Below are 17,100 nucleotides of genomic sequence, written 5' to 3'. Positions count from 1 at the left end.
TTTTCAAAGATCTGACAACTGTAAGTGGTTGAAGTATTGCCTGTCCTCATGCTTCAAACAACAAAAGGAAATAATTTAAAAGTCAATTTGATGTCTCATAGTCATGTTTAAAACTATTCTGAGCAGTTATCTAGGTTTACAGAAAATGTAGTATGGAGAAGAAAATGGCAAAACTCTAGGCTTTTAGTGATAAAATGATAAAGCTTAGGGTAGCTGGGAATGGAATTGTTTTGTCTATCCAATTAAATTCCTACAGTTTTTGAGATTATTATTACTCTCAATTTATATATGAATGCTTCCATATTCAGAAAATTAAATTACTCAGTCAAGAATTCCAGTTCATAAATTTGAAGTTGAGATTTGAACCAAGGATCTGTTGACATCAAGAGTATCTACCCTGCATCCCTTTGATCATCTAAATTGTTTGAAGAATCTGCCAATGGAAAAAGGATGTTACTGAGACCTGGTGTCCATTTTTACACAGCATCATCCGAGGTTCAGGTATATATGGAAGTGCTCAGATGAATGCTTGGTATGTATTCATTATCTTAGTTTTCATCATAGGCTAAAGAATATAGATATCAGTTCCACTGTCACAGTGGGTGGGTACACCCCTTGTGGTCCTGACTTCCTTGTTCATGTTCTCCCTCCTTCTGCTCCTCATTTGGACCTTAAGAGCTCAGTCCGTTGCTCCAAATTTGGTCTCTGTCCATCGCCAGATGAAGGTTCTAAGGTGATATGCAAGATACTCATCAGTATGGCTATAGGATAGGGTCATTTCAGGTTCCCTCTCCTCAGTTGCCCAAGGTACTAGCTGGGGACATGTCCCTGGACACCTGCGAGCCCCTCTAGAGACAAGTCTCTTGCCAACCCTAAGATGGCTCCCTTAATTAGGATATATATTTCTCTGCTCCCATATCCACCCTTCCTATATCCCAACCGTCCTATTCCCCCAAACTCCCCCCATCCTCCCCTTTTCACGTTTCTCACTCCATTTCCCCTTAGCCCCATGCCACATCACCCGCAAGTTCCCAGTTTTTGCCCAGCAATCTTTTCTACTTCCCCTATCCAGGTGGATGAATATACATTTTTCTTTGGGTTCACCTTCTTATTTAGCTTCTCTAGGATCACAAATTATAGGCTCAATGTCCTTTATTTATGACTAGAAAACAAATTATGAGTGAGTACATCCCATGTTCATCTTTTTGGGTCTGGGATACCTCACTCAGGATAGTGTTTTCTATTTCCATCCATTTGCATGCAAAATTCACGATGTCATTGTTTTTTACCGCTGAGTAGTACTCTAATATGTATATATTCCACAGTTTCTTCATTCATTCTTCCATTGAAGGGCATCTAGGTTGTTTCCAGGTTCTGGCTATTACAAACAATGTTGCTATGAACATAGTTGAACAAATGCTTTTGTCATATGATAGGGCATCTCTTGGGTATATTCCCAAGAGTGGTATTACTGAATCTTGGGGTAGGTTGATCCCAAATTTCCTGAGAAATAGCCACACTGATTTCCAAAGTGGTTGCACAAGTTTGCATTCCCACCAGCAATGGATGAGTGTGCCCCTTCCTCCACAACCTCTCCAGCAAAGGCTATCATTGATCACCAAGGCCAGCTGGACTGGGACTGAATAAGCATGGGATGAAACCGGACTCTCTGAACATGGCGGACAATGAAGGCTGATAAGAAGCCAAGGACAATGGCACTAGGTTTGGATCCTAATACATGAACTGGCTTTGTGGGAGCCTAGCCTGTTTGGATGCTCACCTTCCTGGACCTAGATAGAAGTGGGAGGACCTTGGACTTCCCGCAGGGCAGGGAATTTGGACTGCTCTTCAGTACCTAGAAGGAGGGGGAATGGAGTGGGTTGAGGGGGAAAGGAGTGGGGGGAGAGGGAGAGGAGTGGGGGGAGGGGGCGATGTGTGGGAGGAGGGGGAGGGAAATGGGAAACAGGGAGGAGGCGGAAATTTTATTTAAAAAAGAATAAAATAAAGAAAAAAAAAAGAAAAAGAAAGAAAAAAAATATAGATACCAAGTAAATTTTTTCCAGCCCTTCATGAAATCTAACTTCCTTGTAAACACAGTTTAACTGAGGCATGTAAAGTAGGGACAAACCAGGTTTAGAGATTCCAGAGATGCCAGTCCTCCTTCCAGAGAAGCACTTCAAGCATGTTTAGTATTCATCCAGATAATACGAATTTAATTATGTTAGTTCTCTACATTTTATTCAGAAAAGCTGGCTGCAGAACATCGTTAGTGTAGTTACTACACCTACAAATTTTGAAACTCTAAAAATTAGCTCACTAATACTTTATAATGGTGTGGGCAAAATTGAACTAATGTTGGCATTTACAACATTAGTTATAGATTAGTAAATTGACAAGTTCATTAAAAAATGTATCAGTGGTGCTGAAGAGATGGCTCAGTAGTTAAGAGCACTTGCTGCTCTTCTGGAAGATCTGTATTTAATTCCCAGAATCTGCACGCCACAGGGCAGTTCACAACCGCCTGTAACTCCAGTTCTAGTCAATCTAATGACCTCTTCTGGCCTCTGTGATCACTGTAGATATGGCACAAACATACAGGCAAAACACTCTTACATAGAAAATGAAAAAAATATAAATGTCTGCTGTGGTCCAAATGTATTTATTCACCAAAAATTTGCATGTAAATCAAAACTCCTGATGTGGTGGTAGGAGGTGCCATCTTTGCCAGGTGATTAGGGCATGAGAACAGATGGGACTATTGTCTCATTTATAAAAGAAGCCTGACACTCCTTGCTACGTCTATTATGTGAGGATACGGTGAAGTAACATTATCTTTAAGCTAAAGAAGCCACCCACTAGACAGCAAACCAACTTTTTCTGATGGACTTTTCAGCCCCTAGAGCTGTGAATAATACGTTGATGGACCACCAAGTTGATGATGTGTATTATGTAGCTACAATAGACCCAGATGGCCTGGTACTCAGTCATTCTGCAAGGCTTAGAAAGGGATGGTCTTTCTTCACTAACAATAGTTGTTTTCATTTTTAGCTTTTTGTTGATTTTTGGTGAATTTCACAAAGAAATCATGTACCCCAAACTCATCTTCTCATCCCACCATCTCCACCCCCTGAAGATTAAAAAATCTCACCATGGAAGCTGCAGTGTATCACACAGTATATCATTTTGCACAACTTTATTTGCACATGAAGTTTTATTTAATATCACTCCAGTTAAGCCAAATGATGCGAAAGACCTATTCTGCACATTTCTCAAACCTAAAAATGGGGGAAGGTGAGAATAGTTGGCAGAGGAGTCACTTAAGAAGACAGCAATCTAGTGTAATCTCCCTGTGACCACTGCCAGACAGTGTCTCCTAGAATGGAAATGTTTGAGGCTTAACAGAGCCAGGATAGAGTATCTTTTGTTGTTTTTGTTTTTTGAGACATGGTTTCTTGGAGTTTTGGTGCCTGTCCTGGAACTAGCTCTTGTAGACTAGACTGGCCTGGAACTCACATATATCCACCTGCCTCCGCTTTCCCCCTGCCCCCGAGTCCTAGGATTAAAGGCGTGTGCCACCATTGCCTGGCCAGGATAGAATATCTTAGTATAGAAGAGTAATAGCTACCCCAGGCACCATTTGACACTGTGACAGCATATGTTTAGATGTACTTAGATGTACATGTTAATTTAGAAAGACTGAATGACTACAGGAAAATTTAAAGCTATCACTGCTTAAACAAATAGTTGTTTTAAGCAGTGGTTTTCAATCTTCCTAATGCTATGACCATTTAATACAGTTCTTCATTTTGTGGTGACCACAATCATAAAATTATTTTGTTGTTACTTCATAACTGTAATTTTGCCATTATGAATCATAATGTAAATATCTGATATGCAACCCCCAAAGGGGTCATGACCCATAGGTTGAGAACAGTTGGTTTATAGTTTATGGAAAGTTAATCAAATTTTTGTAAAGTTTAAGTTTATAAATCTTATACTTCTTAAAAGTTCTTTGATAAAATGAAGACAAATTTAAAGAAACAAAAGGGTCAAAGTATGATGTTCATTTAATTAATCATCAAGACCAAATCAAGGACAAGACTGGACTTCCTTTTGCCTTCTGGGAATCACGATGACAGGATCCAAAAACTTACTCAGGAACAGAGGTTGGAAGAGCACAGCAATAATCTTGGAGGAAAGACAGCAGGGTGTGGATAAAAGGGAATCTAGGTTCCACCACCTTACCTATAGTTCCAGCAGCACTAAGCTGTTATATCTCTCCATACAGGCTTGTTGCATGTACACACACACATATACACACAAGCACACAAAGATAAATGCACATAAACATACAGACATATTCAATCTCCCCACCACCTCACTCTATCAAGTGCAAGAGAACTTGTGCTTATGATAATCAGGAGGCATTGCTGACCCAATAAGAATTCTATCTAATCTAAGGAAAACACATCTCTTTCATGGTAAACACTCTAGGCTCTACTCCACATTCTTAGTAGAAAAATGTCAGTCAGGAGATCAACTGACAGGTATATCCCGAAACAATTTCCACAGCAATGGTGACAATAGAAACAGCAATAGAAGTGTAGGAAATTTTATTTCATATTATATTTATTATGGGAAGTGAGATGCAAAAAATCATATTTCAAAACTTCTAAGGACAAAAGTAGCTAGCCAGCTGAATCTCAGTATTTTAAATACCAATTAAAAAACCAAAGGCAAATGCAAAATTAAGGTTGCAGTCTAAGAAATCATTATCTTTGTATAAACATGACCTTCCATGAACGAAAATGAAGTTTACTGAACAACATCCAAGAAAAGAGAACTTTCTTAAACAAACTATTTTATGACCTTTATAGAAGACATTATGCCATAACTAGTTTCATACTTTCAATTTTGAATATTACCATTTGTTCAGTGATTAAATATGGTAGTTCATTTTGGTCAGTGTCCGTAAATGTCACATTGATGGAATATTTTGGTGATATTTAAATTGTATACATTTTTCAAGAGTACATACATTTCTTTTATGCAAGAGCAAAATTGGTGAACATCAAGATTTCAGGAACTGTATTTCTATCACAGGTGAACCCAGCTGTCTGCTGTCATGTAGTGTTTGTACAATGGTTAACCTTACCCATCTTTAAGGTGTGAAGAGTATACCTCCACTTCCTAACCCATAAATGTGTGTTCAAATGCTATTCATAACCTTTAGTGAAAGTGGTTGTATTTGTACTGAATAGAATTCTCTATCGAGGAGTAATGCTGATATTTCTGTTCATTTTGTCAGCCCAGCAACTAGCTAACAGATTTTAGTGCCATAGAGTTGGGGTCAAATTATACTAACTTTTAAGAATGTCGGTCTCTAATTTTTATTTAGCTTTAGCAGAGGATTTTCTTTGAGAAGAAATGAGAAAACTTTGGTCAATTCCTTTCTGAAAACTGATAGATTGTATAATTTTGTTTAGTATTACCAATAACTGGTTAACGGCTCTGGCCTTTGGATTAGTCTGTAGAGTACCTGAGTCTTTCTTAAGGAACTTCCAATTGTTCATTCTGTCCTTTCTTACCAACAGCACCTATAATTTATTTTCACTTTGAACTTTTATTTCTCTTCAGTGTGGGTACACATGGTTTGACTAATATCAAGAGAAGGCCTATGATTATCTCTACTTTGAATGATTATGTACACTGGAGAAAGCTAGGGAGACTTCAGCAAAAATGTAAGCTTTCTGTCAGGCTGTGAGTATAAATACTGGTAAAGGTCCAAATTCAGCTTCCAAAATATAAGTAGTTTCCCCCAGTGTATGTCATTTCCAGATATAGTTCTGTATTTAAAAAGCAGTATTAATACCCTGAAGCTGTTCAAATACCAGACTCAGTGAGATGTTAAATAGGCGGGACTTTCACACACTTAAACTCTGCCATTTGGGTGCAATATCATTGAGTTCAATACTAATAGATGTCAAATAGGAAAGTCATGGAAAGATGTAGCTGTTAATTAGTTGTTTTAATATGCTAATGATTTATTCAAATGTAGTAGTATGAATAAAATGCACTTTGTGTGCACTCAATTTGGATATGATATTTACATTTGGCTATATACACATTTTATGTGTAGAAAATGGAAATCCATATTGACTAGCCCTTTTGAGGCTTTTGAATAATTATATCTTCATTCTGCTTTCTTGCAACTGCTTAGAGAATTTAGATAATTCATACAAGGTATGTACACAATCACACCCATGGTATGTACATACTGTCACACACTTAACACAGAGGATGTGTGAGGAATGTCAATCAACCCAGTGGTCAAAGAACTGACCTTACTTGTGACTAATGGCATGTGAAATTAGCTCTGGCATATTTAGTAACATGTAAATGTACAGACCACTCCATTCAGCCTTTGCGGTAACTATGCTGGCTACTCTTGTAGATGATAAAAACCAAACCAAAAAAACCAAAAAACCCAAACCAAGCCTGGTCCCTCTTGACCATCATCAATTGAAAGTATCTACTCTGTTACTGAACATACATGCACATTTTTGTTGATTTTATTCACTTTCCTGAATGTGCCTACCTGGCAATAGGAAATAGCCTTGAAATGGGCTATAGCATGCGATTTTTTTTCCTACACATGAAAATGGCAGTTACTCACAGACTACACATACTTATAGAATATACAGACATACCACAACCAGCTACAGTATTATGCACAACATATTTTTCACACATTAGTACAGCAGAGGTAAATAAATATAGAGATTTAGGAATTGCTACTTGAAAGTTTTTCTTGATTTCTCAGGCCATGTTGACTTCTGTCATCTTTAATACTAGGTACCTGTAGATCCCCTGATAGCAAGCGTTGGTAGTCGTTCCTTCTAATTCAGGACTAGACACTGTCATTTCACAATGTGTCATTTCAAGACATGGTAGAACGTGACTTACTCCAAGACATGGCCTAAAATGAATGCCCATGAATCCACACTGAAATTAGTAAGAATGCCTCCAGACAAAGACAAGCTCCTTTTGCTCATCGGGGGTGGTTTGCTCCAAACACCACCTTCACGGAGAGTTAATAAGTCACATGAATCAGAAAGAAACTGTTTAATACTTAGAAGTTTTCCCAAAAGAGACAGGTTAATTTTTAAAATAAGAAAAGTTAATACTAGCAGCAATGTTAAAATAAAACAAACCCAAATTATAATTTTATACCTAGGGAAAAGAAAACCAATGACATTTTCACATTGAAGAGATCTAGGGGCTCGATGTTCTCTCCCACTTAATTCTCCATAGCACTCGCAAATCATGAGAACATCTCATCATAATTATCATTTGTTGGCTGATCATCAGTGTCTTTTCCTGAAGTGCAAAATATGTGACTTAATTCCTAATACTTTGCAGCCAATTAATTTTGAACTTGAACCCAGAAAGACACTTGATGAGTCATTAGTATTCAGAAAGTATCTAGAACATTCTCTGTAAGGCATTATTTGAGGCTCCTTTTGCTAGAAGGGCTGTGTTTCAGTACTTTTGGGAGCCTGCTTTTCATTGCCACATCTGGCAATCCACTATGTCAAGTTAAGAGAGTTGCATATGTCATGATAGTGTCCTGGAAGAGAAATTGCTGTAAATTCAATCCTTTTATTTGACAAAGGTTCTGGTTTGAATTGGAAGCCAACAAGACTTTTAGTGACTCCTCTTCAGGTGTGGCTGGAATGATGCCACACACAGAGATGCAAGCTAACCTTTGCTCCTGGTCATGGGTGCGGTTTCCATCTGTGCAGCATCTCACCAAGCTTTCCAACAGAAAGCAGAAATTGTCCCTCCACGTATCCTCTGAGATTGTCAACCTTCACAGAAGAAACTATACTTACATAATGTGTGCCCATAGCTGATGCGCTTGCTGGTACAACTGCCTCATTTTGGCATGGTATTGCTTGGCTTTGGTTTCACAGTCAACAGTCTTTATCCTCAAATTGGTTTCTGAGATATCTGGGTTTTAGAAAACAATGTGGAAATAACATCTTGTTGCACCATTCTGGCCCCCACCACCATGTTATTGAGACTGCAGTTATTTGGATGTCCTTTATAATTATTGTCACCTCGGTTTTCCTAACAGCCAAAGTGTCTTCAGGATCATCCGTTGTTTGTTTATATACACATTTACAGATGTATTGGATTTATTTGAGAGAGGTTATTCGGTTGTGGCAAGTGCGTAGCTGAGCTGGTGAGCGTAGCAGTAAAGACCTCTGACATTTATCACCATCAGACAGAAATGTCCCACCTCACTTCTTCATTTAGTTTCTTGGTTATTGAAATCAAACTTACTTGAATTTTTTAGTCAAAGAGAATAGTCTCTGTTCCAAAAGTAAGACAAAGTTCATGGAAAAACTGCTTAAGTATTTACAAAGCTAATTTTAGAAAATTGTTCAAAATGATATAGTTATTAATAAGCCTATGTGTCTGCACAGATGACTTTTATAGTCACTTATCAGTTACAGAAATTCATTAAGGGAGGGTAAGGTCCCAAGGAGATTCACAGATTGCAGTTTCATTTGCCAGGGGTCAGCAGTAGCTGACCTGCATTTGGAAAGAACCAAAGAGGCTGTGCACACATCAAGGGACACCGCTAACAAATCAAAATGCTCGGGTATGAATGTGGCTCAGTGGGTACTGAAATGGTCAGAAAGAAGGTTTCTGACTCATCATGTAGACAACGCAGTGGTAGTGACAATGTTGTCAGCTCACTTAAGAGACTTCGGAGTTCACTCTGTCACCACACTGGGGAGTTCACAAGTTCATTTCTCACACACCACTTAGAACGAAGCCGGAGAGAGTAGACAGCCTCGGCTCCATGGCTGCACTGTAGCTAGTTAGTGAATCTGAGTCACAAAAGGCCACGACTGGCCAGGGTCTAATAAACGCATATATACCTATATGCAGATGTTTTCCTAATATATTGTTTTCTTTATACTGATCTGAAAAAGTAGACAAGAAATATGGAGGATCATGTGGCACTAGAAGGGGGTCTTTTAAAAGCACTTCCACTGTAGAAGTAAAACGAGACAGTGATTTCTCACATATTTTCAGTAAATGTAAAAGTGAATATAAAAATGACTGGACGGGTGACATTAAAAGCACACTGTCATACACCCCCTACAAATAAAAGTTGAAGCCCCATTGTGTTCTATTTTTGGTGTGGTATACACCATACCCAGAATGATGGAGGATCCCCAAATGAAGCAAAACAGCACAAACTGAGAACAGCAAAACTTCAAGATTCTCAGATTCAACCAAATGACAGTTTCCTTATCTTCATCTTTCTCTTCAAGATAGCAAGCTCCTGCTAAGGATTTGGTTACGAAGTCCAGCCTCTGAGTAGAGGTTTTACATACACATTCAGTCCAACTTACTTCGGCTTTATATTTAATTTATAATACTGGGAATAGAGCTATGCAAAATAATGTTTTGGATGATTTCTAAGAATAAAAAAATTATCAAAAATCAAATTACAGTCAGGATAGCTGAACTGATCAAAGTAGGAAAACATATGAATCTGTTTTACAACTATTTCATTTTGAACATACATACATACACACATGTTTTGGGTTAACTTTGATATAACAAAATATTTATCTTATGTCATTGATTCAAAATGATGGGTTGATCAGGGTTTTACTGTATTTTACATAGGCGGCCCTGGCATCAAAAACCACGAATTCAAAAAGATATTGTTATAAAATCATTCATGATAAACAAATAGTAGAAGCTAGGGTGTTTGTCTCATGGTCACAGAAACAGAATAATTACAGTTTAAGAATTCTAGTATTTTCTTCATAAGTGGTATAGCATCATCTTTACATTGTAAATGCTGAAGGAACTTCTAGACCCTGAGTTCTCACTTCCTTTACAACTGATCCAAGAAATCTTTTCTATTTCTTTCTTTAATAAAGCATTTACAATATATCTATATTTAAAATCTAATATGTATTGGGAAAGTCTAAATACCATGTTAAAAAATAATGAGAGACACAAATAACTCTCAAGCCAGTGTGTGTCACACAGATAAAACAAGAAGAACAAGAGATGGAGAGTGAGTGTGCCAGGAAAGACACCATGTGTTTCCCTGGTCAAAGAAGGTGAGGGGTTCCGGTGTTGTCTTGAAGGTCAAATGCTGTGTCATAGGCTTATGGGGAGGAAAAACTTCAAATAGAATTTAACTACGAGCGTGTCTACTGGTAGGTTCTGTGATATAAACACCTGAACAGCTTCCCAGCTTAATTTATCCATTTGGTAAGTCATTTCCACTGCTGTTTCTAGAAGGACCAAAGCCAAAACCTCTTTGTACCACTTTGTGATGCTTTCTAGAGTCTTGTAGAAATTATGAATTTTGTTCTAGTACCAAAGAAAACCAAACTCAGTAATCAAACATTTCTTTAGTTTTCGATTTGAGAGGTACAACTATAACACCCAACTGAAGAGTTTTGATTTACTGAATCTGGGACAGATGCCTACAGCTCTCTCAGGCCTCTGCTTCATTAACTATCTAGGCATTTTATGCTTACTCTAAACCCGCAAACATTATTACTGATCAGAATTTTTTCTTCTCTGTACGAGCAGCCTGCTGCAACACTTCAGTGTAAAGGCTTGCTAGGGCCCACCATCTGGAGTGGGCTCTGTGGGCAGCTGCTCCTGGCTATGCATGGGGGTACTCTGTGTATACACAGCATGGGTTCTGACATGTGACAGAAGGCCCCAGTGTGTGCAAGATGGGAGATAGATTAAGTCCCAGCAAAGGCATCTGAGACAAATGGGTACTTATACTAAAGGAGAGTTTTATGCTAAATCTCTAATCATTAATACAGCAATTTGATCAGCAATTTGACAGTAATTTCTACTTTATAAAGCATTTTTAATAGAGACCAATTAGTAGGAAACTGAAAATGTGCCTTATTAAAAATTCGTTATAAGCTCCAAGTATAACACCGTAATTATCATTCTCCGACTCAGAGAGTGCTGTCACCGTGGCCTACTTATACACAGTCAAGTTCACTCCTAGACATCAAAGGCAATTTAGCTTTGGTTTTTAGAGCTCAGGTATAATTTTTATATTTATAATCTACAAAATAGAAATAAATTGAAAAAAAATCCAAAGTAGATATTTGGCTGTACCCTTGCTATTTGAGTCTCTGAAGAAAAAAGAAAACAGAAACCACATGGCAGGTCCTCATTGCTGGTGAGTGATTTCAGCAAAGGCAGCTAACTGCCGCTCTGTCTTTCACATGTGTTAACAGCAACCTTCAGATCAGGACTGTCTAGAGAAAATGAATGTGCTCCTTCTCCATACTACCCCAATGTGCAAGTTACTGTTTTCACCCGATGATCCCATGGTCCATGTTTATTCTGCTGTAGAAACCAGTGAGACAACATGGCCACCCAAAGCTACGATTTCACAAAGCTCTCTGAAGGATGTCTCTGAAAAGTGATAAATATGGAAGAATCTAGGTTGTGCATTTAAGGAATCGGAAACTGTTACCAGAGGACAAATTCACAATTCAGAATTTACTATTATCCTTAATTTCACGGCTCCAGTCACAGATACTTCCCCTAGAGTAATTTTAATTTTCCCCATTTTAATTTGCTCAGAAGGACAGAGAGATGCACTTTGCTTTCAGTGTAGGAAAATGGACAGATTTAAATTCATGTTTGGTCCAGGCAGTACTCATGTTTAGAGGCATAGCTAACCTTTCTAACTAGAACTTGTTCACATAAAAAGGGTTAGCTTCAGATGCCTATAGCCAATTCATATTTGTTATTATATACTTTTGACTACTTTCATTTTATCTTATTTGTCCCAGGGATTAGTTGAATTTGTTTCAGTTTTTCATATTAAGGTTCTTATGAACTACTTAACTTTTGTGGTCCTAGCATCCTTACTTTAGTAAGACTAGAAATCATCATAGTGTTGCTAAGAGTGGTTTTTGCTAGTTTTAATGTAAAGTGGATATTTTAGTGGAAATACCACCCTGTGATAGACTTAGGGAATGTACCACACGACTCACATGTAGTGAAAATGTGTTTTTATAAACAATTATGTATTAGGAAAACCTCAGTGAGGAATATTTTTTCTTTCTTCCACCTCCAAGCTTTTTTTCACTTCTTGTGTTCTTTCAATGTGAAATGGCATTTTATTTACGGAGGACCAGATAGTTTGGAATAGCTAAGTCTGAAACGAAAACAAGGACAATAAACCCCAAACAAAACAGAAATCCAAACTCTTAAGCATTGACACGAATAGACATAAGAAATACCACAGATCATACAGCGGTGTTGTTTCCTTTCAGTCCAACACAGAAGATGGTGCTGGGCGGACACAGCAGTTGGGGCGCCGGAAGTTTTGCAGCATGGACTGCAGAACGCCCTGCTGTCTCCCTTTGAGCTTCTTATTTGAAGAAGAATCTGAGGAGATAGATCTTCGAGTCTGGTCACTTTGTGTTTTAACTAGCTTCTCATTTTCCCTAATTTGTCTTTGTAAATGGTTCTGGATGGCAATTCCCAGGGACTCTGGGTCCAAGGAAGCACCATACACTTCCCAGGTCATGCCCTGGTCGTCCCACACGACGTCCCTGACTCGCTTGGACTGTTTCAGCTGCAGCTTGGTGTCTGCGCCCATCTGTTTCTTCTTTTCTCCAGGTGTGAGGCCCACCTGGGCAGCAGCCGCGGTCACGTTGAGCTCTTTCAGGAACTCGCTGACCCGGCTGGCCCTGCGTGGGCTGGCCTTGACTGAGCGAGAAGGGGTCCTCTTGCCGGAGCCTGGGCTTGAGTCACCGGTGCCATCGGATGGCAGGCTCAGGCTTGTGGTGGTCTTGGTCTGTCTGTGTTCTTCCAAGGTGTTCTGCTGGCTCTTCCTCCCTGGGGAGGGCGCAAGATTGGCCTCTGGTCCGGTACCTTCATTTTCTTGAGATTTAGGATTCAGTAGTAGGATTTTGGCATCTATGGAGCAGGTGGTCCCAGGTGTGGGCTCTTTTACAATAAGAGGAGAAGCGGGCTTCCCATCCTTTGCACCCCTTTTATCAGTGGGGTTCGAGCTCTCCAGCTGGCCATCTTTACCGACACCTCCACGGGAGTCAGAGGGTTTGCGGTCTGGCTGTGTTTTGTGGTCATTTGTAGTTTTCACTACAAATTCAGATGACCTGGCTTCAGAGTTTCCCAACCCATGATTTATCCCAGCTTGACTTCCAGTCAGGAGGGAAATTTGGTCAGTGGGGTTATCTTTCTGGGAGCCAGGATTAGTTCCTGCAGGCTGCCCTGAAGTTGCCTCTTTGATTGCTGAAGACTCCCCATCTTCTGTATCCTGGTTTTGACTGGAGGCCATCAGTGAAGATTTAAAGGCTTCTCCTGGTTGATTCTCCTGTTTGCATTCTGCCTTGAAAGCTGCAGGAGCGGCAGCAGCTGGCTGGATGTGTACCTGCGGTACAATGTTGGGACACTGCCTTGATTCCTGGGGGTCTACCATGCTCTTAGAGAGTTCCAGTAAGTGGCCCCCACTGCCTTTGCCATGGCAAACTACACGTAGCTGCTCTTGCCCATTCTCGTGCTCAGGAGGAGGGATTTCCTTTAGGAATGCTGGAAGGATGCTGGGGCTAGTAGAGACAGACCTGCTCTCCACACTTGCCACTGCTTGCACCTCGGCGTCTTGCCAAGCCCTGCCTGGGACCTCCTTAACCTCCCTTTCAGCATGGCAGGTCATTGTGCTGGCTTCTTTGAACCTTGATGCCGCCGGAAGCTGCTCTAACAGCTGCACTTTCTTTTCATCCGGACAACAGGTGGCATCTCTGCTGGTGAGGGAGGATGGTAGAAGATTTTCAGATCCTTCATCCATGGTGTCCAAGGCAGTGTCAGAGGGTTGTTTGTTCTCTGAGCACCCTCTTCTTGGTAGAGGTTCACTGGACCCCACTGTGGTGTCGCTGTTGACTTTCTGCCCTTCCTCACCAGATCTGTCTGCAGAAGGGGACAGGTGACCCGCCGTTGCTGGATCTGAAGCTCGTACAATTCCTTGGCTATTTTCTGGAGATGGAAAATCACAGAGCATTTGATTTTTGCTGCTGCAACAGGTGACCCTGGTAGGACAACTTGACTTCTCGGGTTTCTCACTGTTTGAGTTTGCCTTTGATTTGCCCAAGGAGTTTTCAGGTACCAGACAGGTGCTGGTATTTGGCAGGTCACCTTGGATGGCATGGTGTGCAGATATAAGTTCCTTTTCTGCCGAAGGATGCAGGCCTGGTGCTGCCAGCTCCTTGCTTTCTTGCAGCTGGGAGTCATCAGGAGTGTTGTGTGTGGGTGACAGTTGCTCCACCTCATGGAGGACACCCGGAGATGCCATGTCTGACTGGCTGGTCTCATGCACACAAGCTTGCATCAGGGCCTCAGCAGCTGTGCTGAGCCCAGTGCTAAGTTCAGCAGGGACATTGCCAGTGCCACTAGCATTCTTCTCTGCCTCAGGTTGTTGTGGGGAGACACTCTGCAGCTCTCCTCGACCCTCTTCCTTTCCAGACGTTGTCACTATGGAGGCTTTCGTCACTCTCAGAGACTCAGGTACAGTCCCCATGGGACTTCTTTCCAAGAGCACTCCAGTGTCTGTTCCATGTATGTTTTCTCCAGGAAGTAGTCAGAGCTCAGAGAAAAGATAGAGTGATGAGTCCTCTGAAGAGCTGGCCTGGGGAATCAAACAAACAGTGTTGTTAATATACATACCTTTGCAGGAGGAAAGAAAATAGTGAGCTGCTACTCAGGATCACATAAGTTCATTAAAACCTTTCTACTTGAAACCAGATTGGTGGTACAGACCTGTCCTTTCTCAGAGGACAAAGGCAGGAGGGTCACAAGTTCAAGGACTGTTAGGGCTAGAGGACAGTGGAAAGTAAGCCTGGGCAAGGGAGGGAGACCTTCTCTTAAAAGGTGTGAAAAGCTCAAGAGCAGAGCAGTTCCTAGGAGGTGGTGCCCTTGATACAGGTCCCTTCTCTAGGACTGACAAACAAGCAAATAACAACAAAATGACAAACACACACACAACCACAACAGAAACTTCTTATATAAAAATCTACCTGAGGTAGAAAGACTGAAAAAATATTCTAGCTGCACTAATATTATTTTGACTGGAGAGTTTCTGCTCACATTCTAGTGCTGTGTATTGAGTAAGTTTTTAACATAACTACCTTCTATAACTCAGAAGTCGTCATTGTAATCTGATTTGTCAGAAAAATAAAATCCCACATTACTAGTGGGACTAACTTTGCGAAGCACTAAGTAGACCTAAGGAGATCAAGAATCTTTGCAACAGAGTTCCCAGAAATGGGTCTGGATGTTAGGGGGATTTTAGTCTTTTGAAAAGAGGGGCATCTCAACTCTGTTAAAGGATCGAATTGAAAAGACTAGTAAAAGATCTAGAACAGTTGTTCTTAACCTGGGGTCATAACCCCTTTGGTGGGGGGGGGTCAAATGACCCTTTCACAGGAATCACTGAAGACCATCAGAAAACACAGACATTTACATTATGATTCATAATATGAATATAATTACAGTTATGAAGTAACAATAAAAATAATTTTATGGTTGGTGGGCACCACAACCTGAGTAATTATATTAAATGGTCACAGTATTAGGAAGGTTGGGAACAATTGCTTTAAAAGGAAAGGAAGGGAAAGTTTGTTTTATTAATCGTATTCCAGTTGAAAAAATTCTAGATATATTTACATGGACTAAAGCATTAAAGTGTAAGACACAAATAAAGATCATGTAAGAAATAAAATCTAGGAGCCATAAGTGTAATAGGGCAGCAATAGTATGCTTTGTGATAAGGCACAAATTAAGGAAAACAAACAGGGCACTGGAGTGATGGCTCAGTGGTTAAGAGCACTAGTTGTTCATCCAGAAGACCTGGGTTCAATTCCCAGCACCCACATGACAGCTCAAAACTGTCTTTAATTCTAGTTCCAGGGGACCCAACACACATGGAAAAACACCAATGTGAATAAAATAAAAATAAATAAACTAAAAAGAAAAGAAAATCACCAGTTTGTGGTCATTTGTAAAAAAGAAAAAGAAAAACAAATGGGTAGGACCGTGAAGCTCAAAACTTCCACATAACAAAAAGTTCCATAAAATATATTTTAGATTACATACTTGAGGAAAAAAGGTTTGTGAAAATTGGAAGACATTTGAACATATCTATATTATACCCCAAACCCTTAAAATTTAAAGGATATCAAATAATCTGTTGGAAATGTGGGTAAAATAACAGGAAAGCACAGTTAACAAGAAGCCAATAACCAGTGAGCTTCAGCCATGAAGGGCGAGATCATTTGTCACCAGATAAAAATACACAGCGAGACTTGACTTTGAAGCAACTGCTCTTGCAAAGGCAAATGTGCAGCAGTGCGGCCTGGGGAGGCTGAGTGGAAGAAAGGATCGTAGTGGTTGCCAGCACGGACGCATCTCACTCTAGCTGTTCCAGGGAAGTGGGTTAGTTGCGAAAGCACGTTCCTGACCCCAGGAAGCAGACTTATCAATAGAAAGAGAAATGGCATGTTCATTCAGGTATTATTTGTAGAGCAAAACCTGGAAACAAAGACTAAGAGAAACAGTAGGCAGTATCAAGACATATTCTACTGTAAGGAATATGCAATATAACGGTAAAAATAAAGGCATAATGAGGCAAGGATTTCCTCAAATATCGTTGTGTGAGCAAATCAAGGCACAGAAAAGTGTGTGTGTATGCGTGTATCCTTGTGCAAAAGATAACCAAGTACTTCATATGTATGTATACACAGGTTCAAGTATGAGTATACAGATTTTAAAAACATTTAGGATGAGATCTACTAAATATTAAATCAAAAGAGATTTCCTGGTTGGAGATAGAAAGGGGAGATAGATGAGCTAGTTGGGAAAATGCTAATTCAAACCAAAATGTATCTGATATGACCTAGGATATGTACCTATGCAAAATTATATACATACTTCTGTATTGGTATTTTAGGAAAATTAACTAGACATCAAGGCATGAGGATAAAGTAATAGCTC

At 39.9% G+C, this 17,100-nt stretch overlaps 1 protein-coding gene across 1 annotated transcript in view; it reads right to left on the bottom strand.

Moving 5' to 3' along the window:
- Nucleotides 1-4,642: 4,642 nt before the first annotated feature.
- The window catches only part of Gprin3 (GPRIN family member 3), a 71,565-nt gene continuing 59,107 nt past the window's right edge, over nucleotides 4,643-17,100 (bottom strand). Inside the window, exon 2 of the mRNA XM_057772006.1 lies at nucleotides 4,643-14,737. Coding sequence (XP_057627989.1) covers nucleotides 12,362-14,629 — 2,268 coding nt within the window. The 5' untranslated portion in view covers nucleotides 14,630-14,737 and the 3' untranslated portion in view covers nucleotides 4,643-12,361. The remainder of the gene's footprint in view (nucleotides 14,738-17,100) is intronic.

This window comes from Chionomys nivalis, chromosome 1 (assembly GCF_950005125.1).
Source record: "Chionomys nivalis chromosome 1, mChiNiv1.1, whole genome shotgun sequence".
Lineage (NCBI taxonomy): Eukaryota > Metazoa > Chordata > Mammalia > Rodentia > Cricetidae > Chionomys > Chionomys nivalis.
This window is presented reverse-complemented; position numbering and strand designations above follow the sequence as displayed.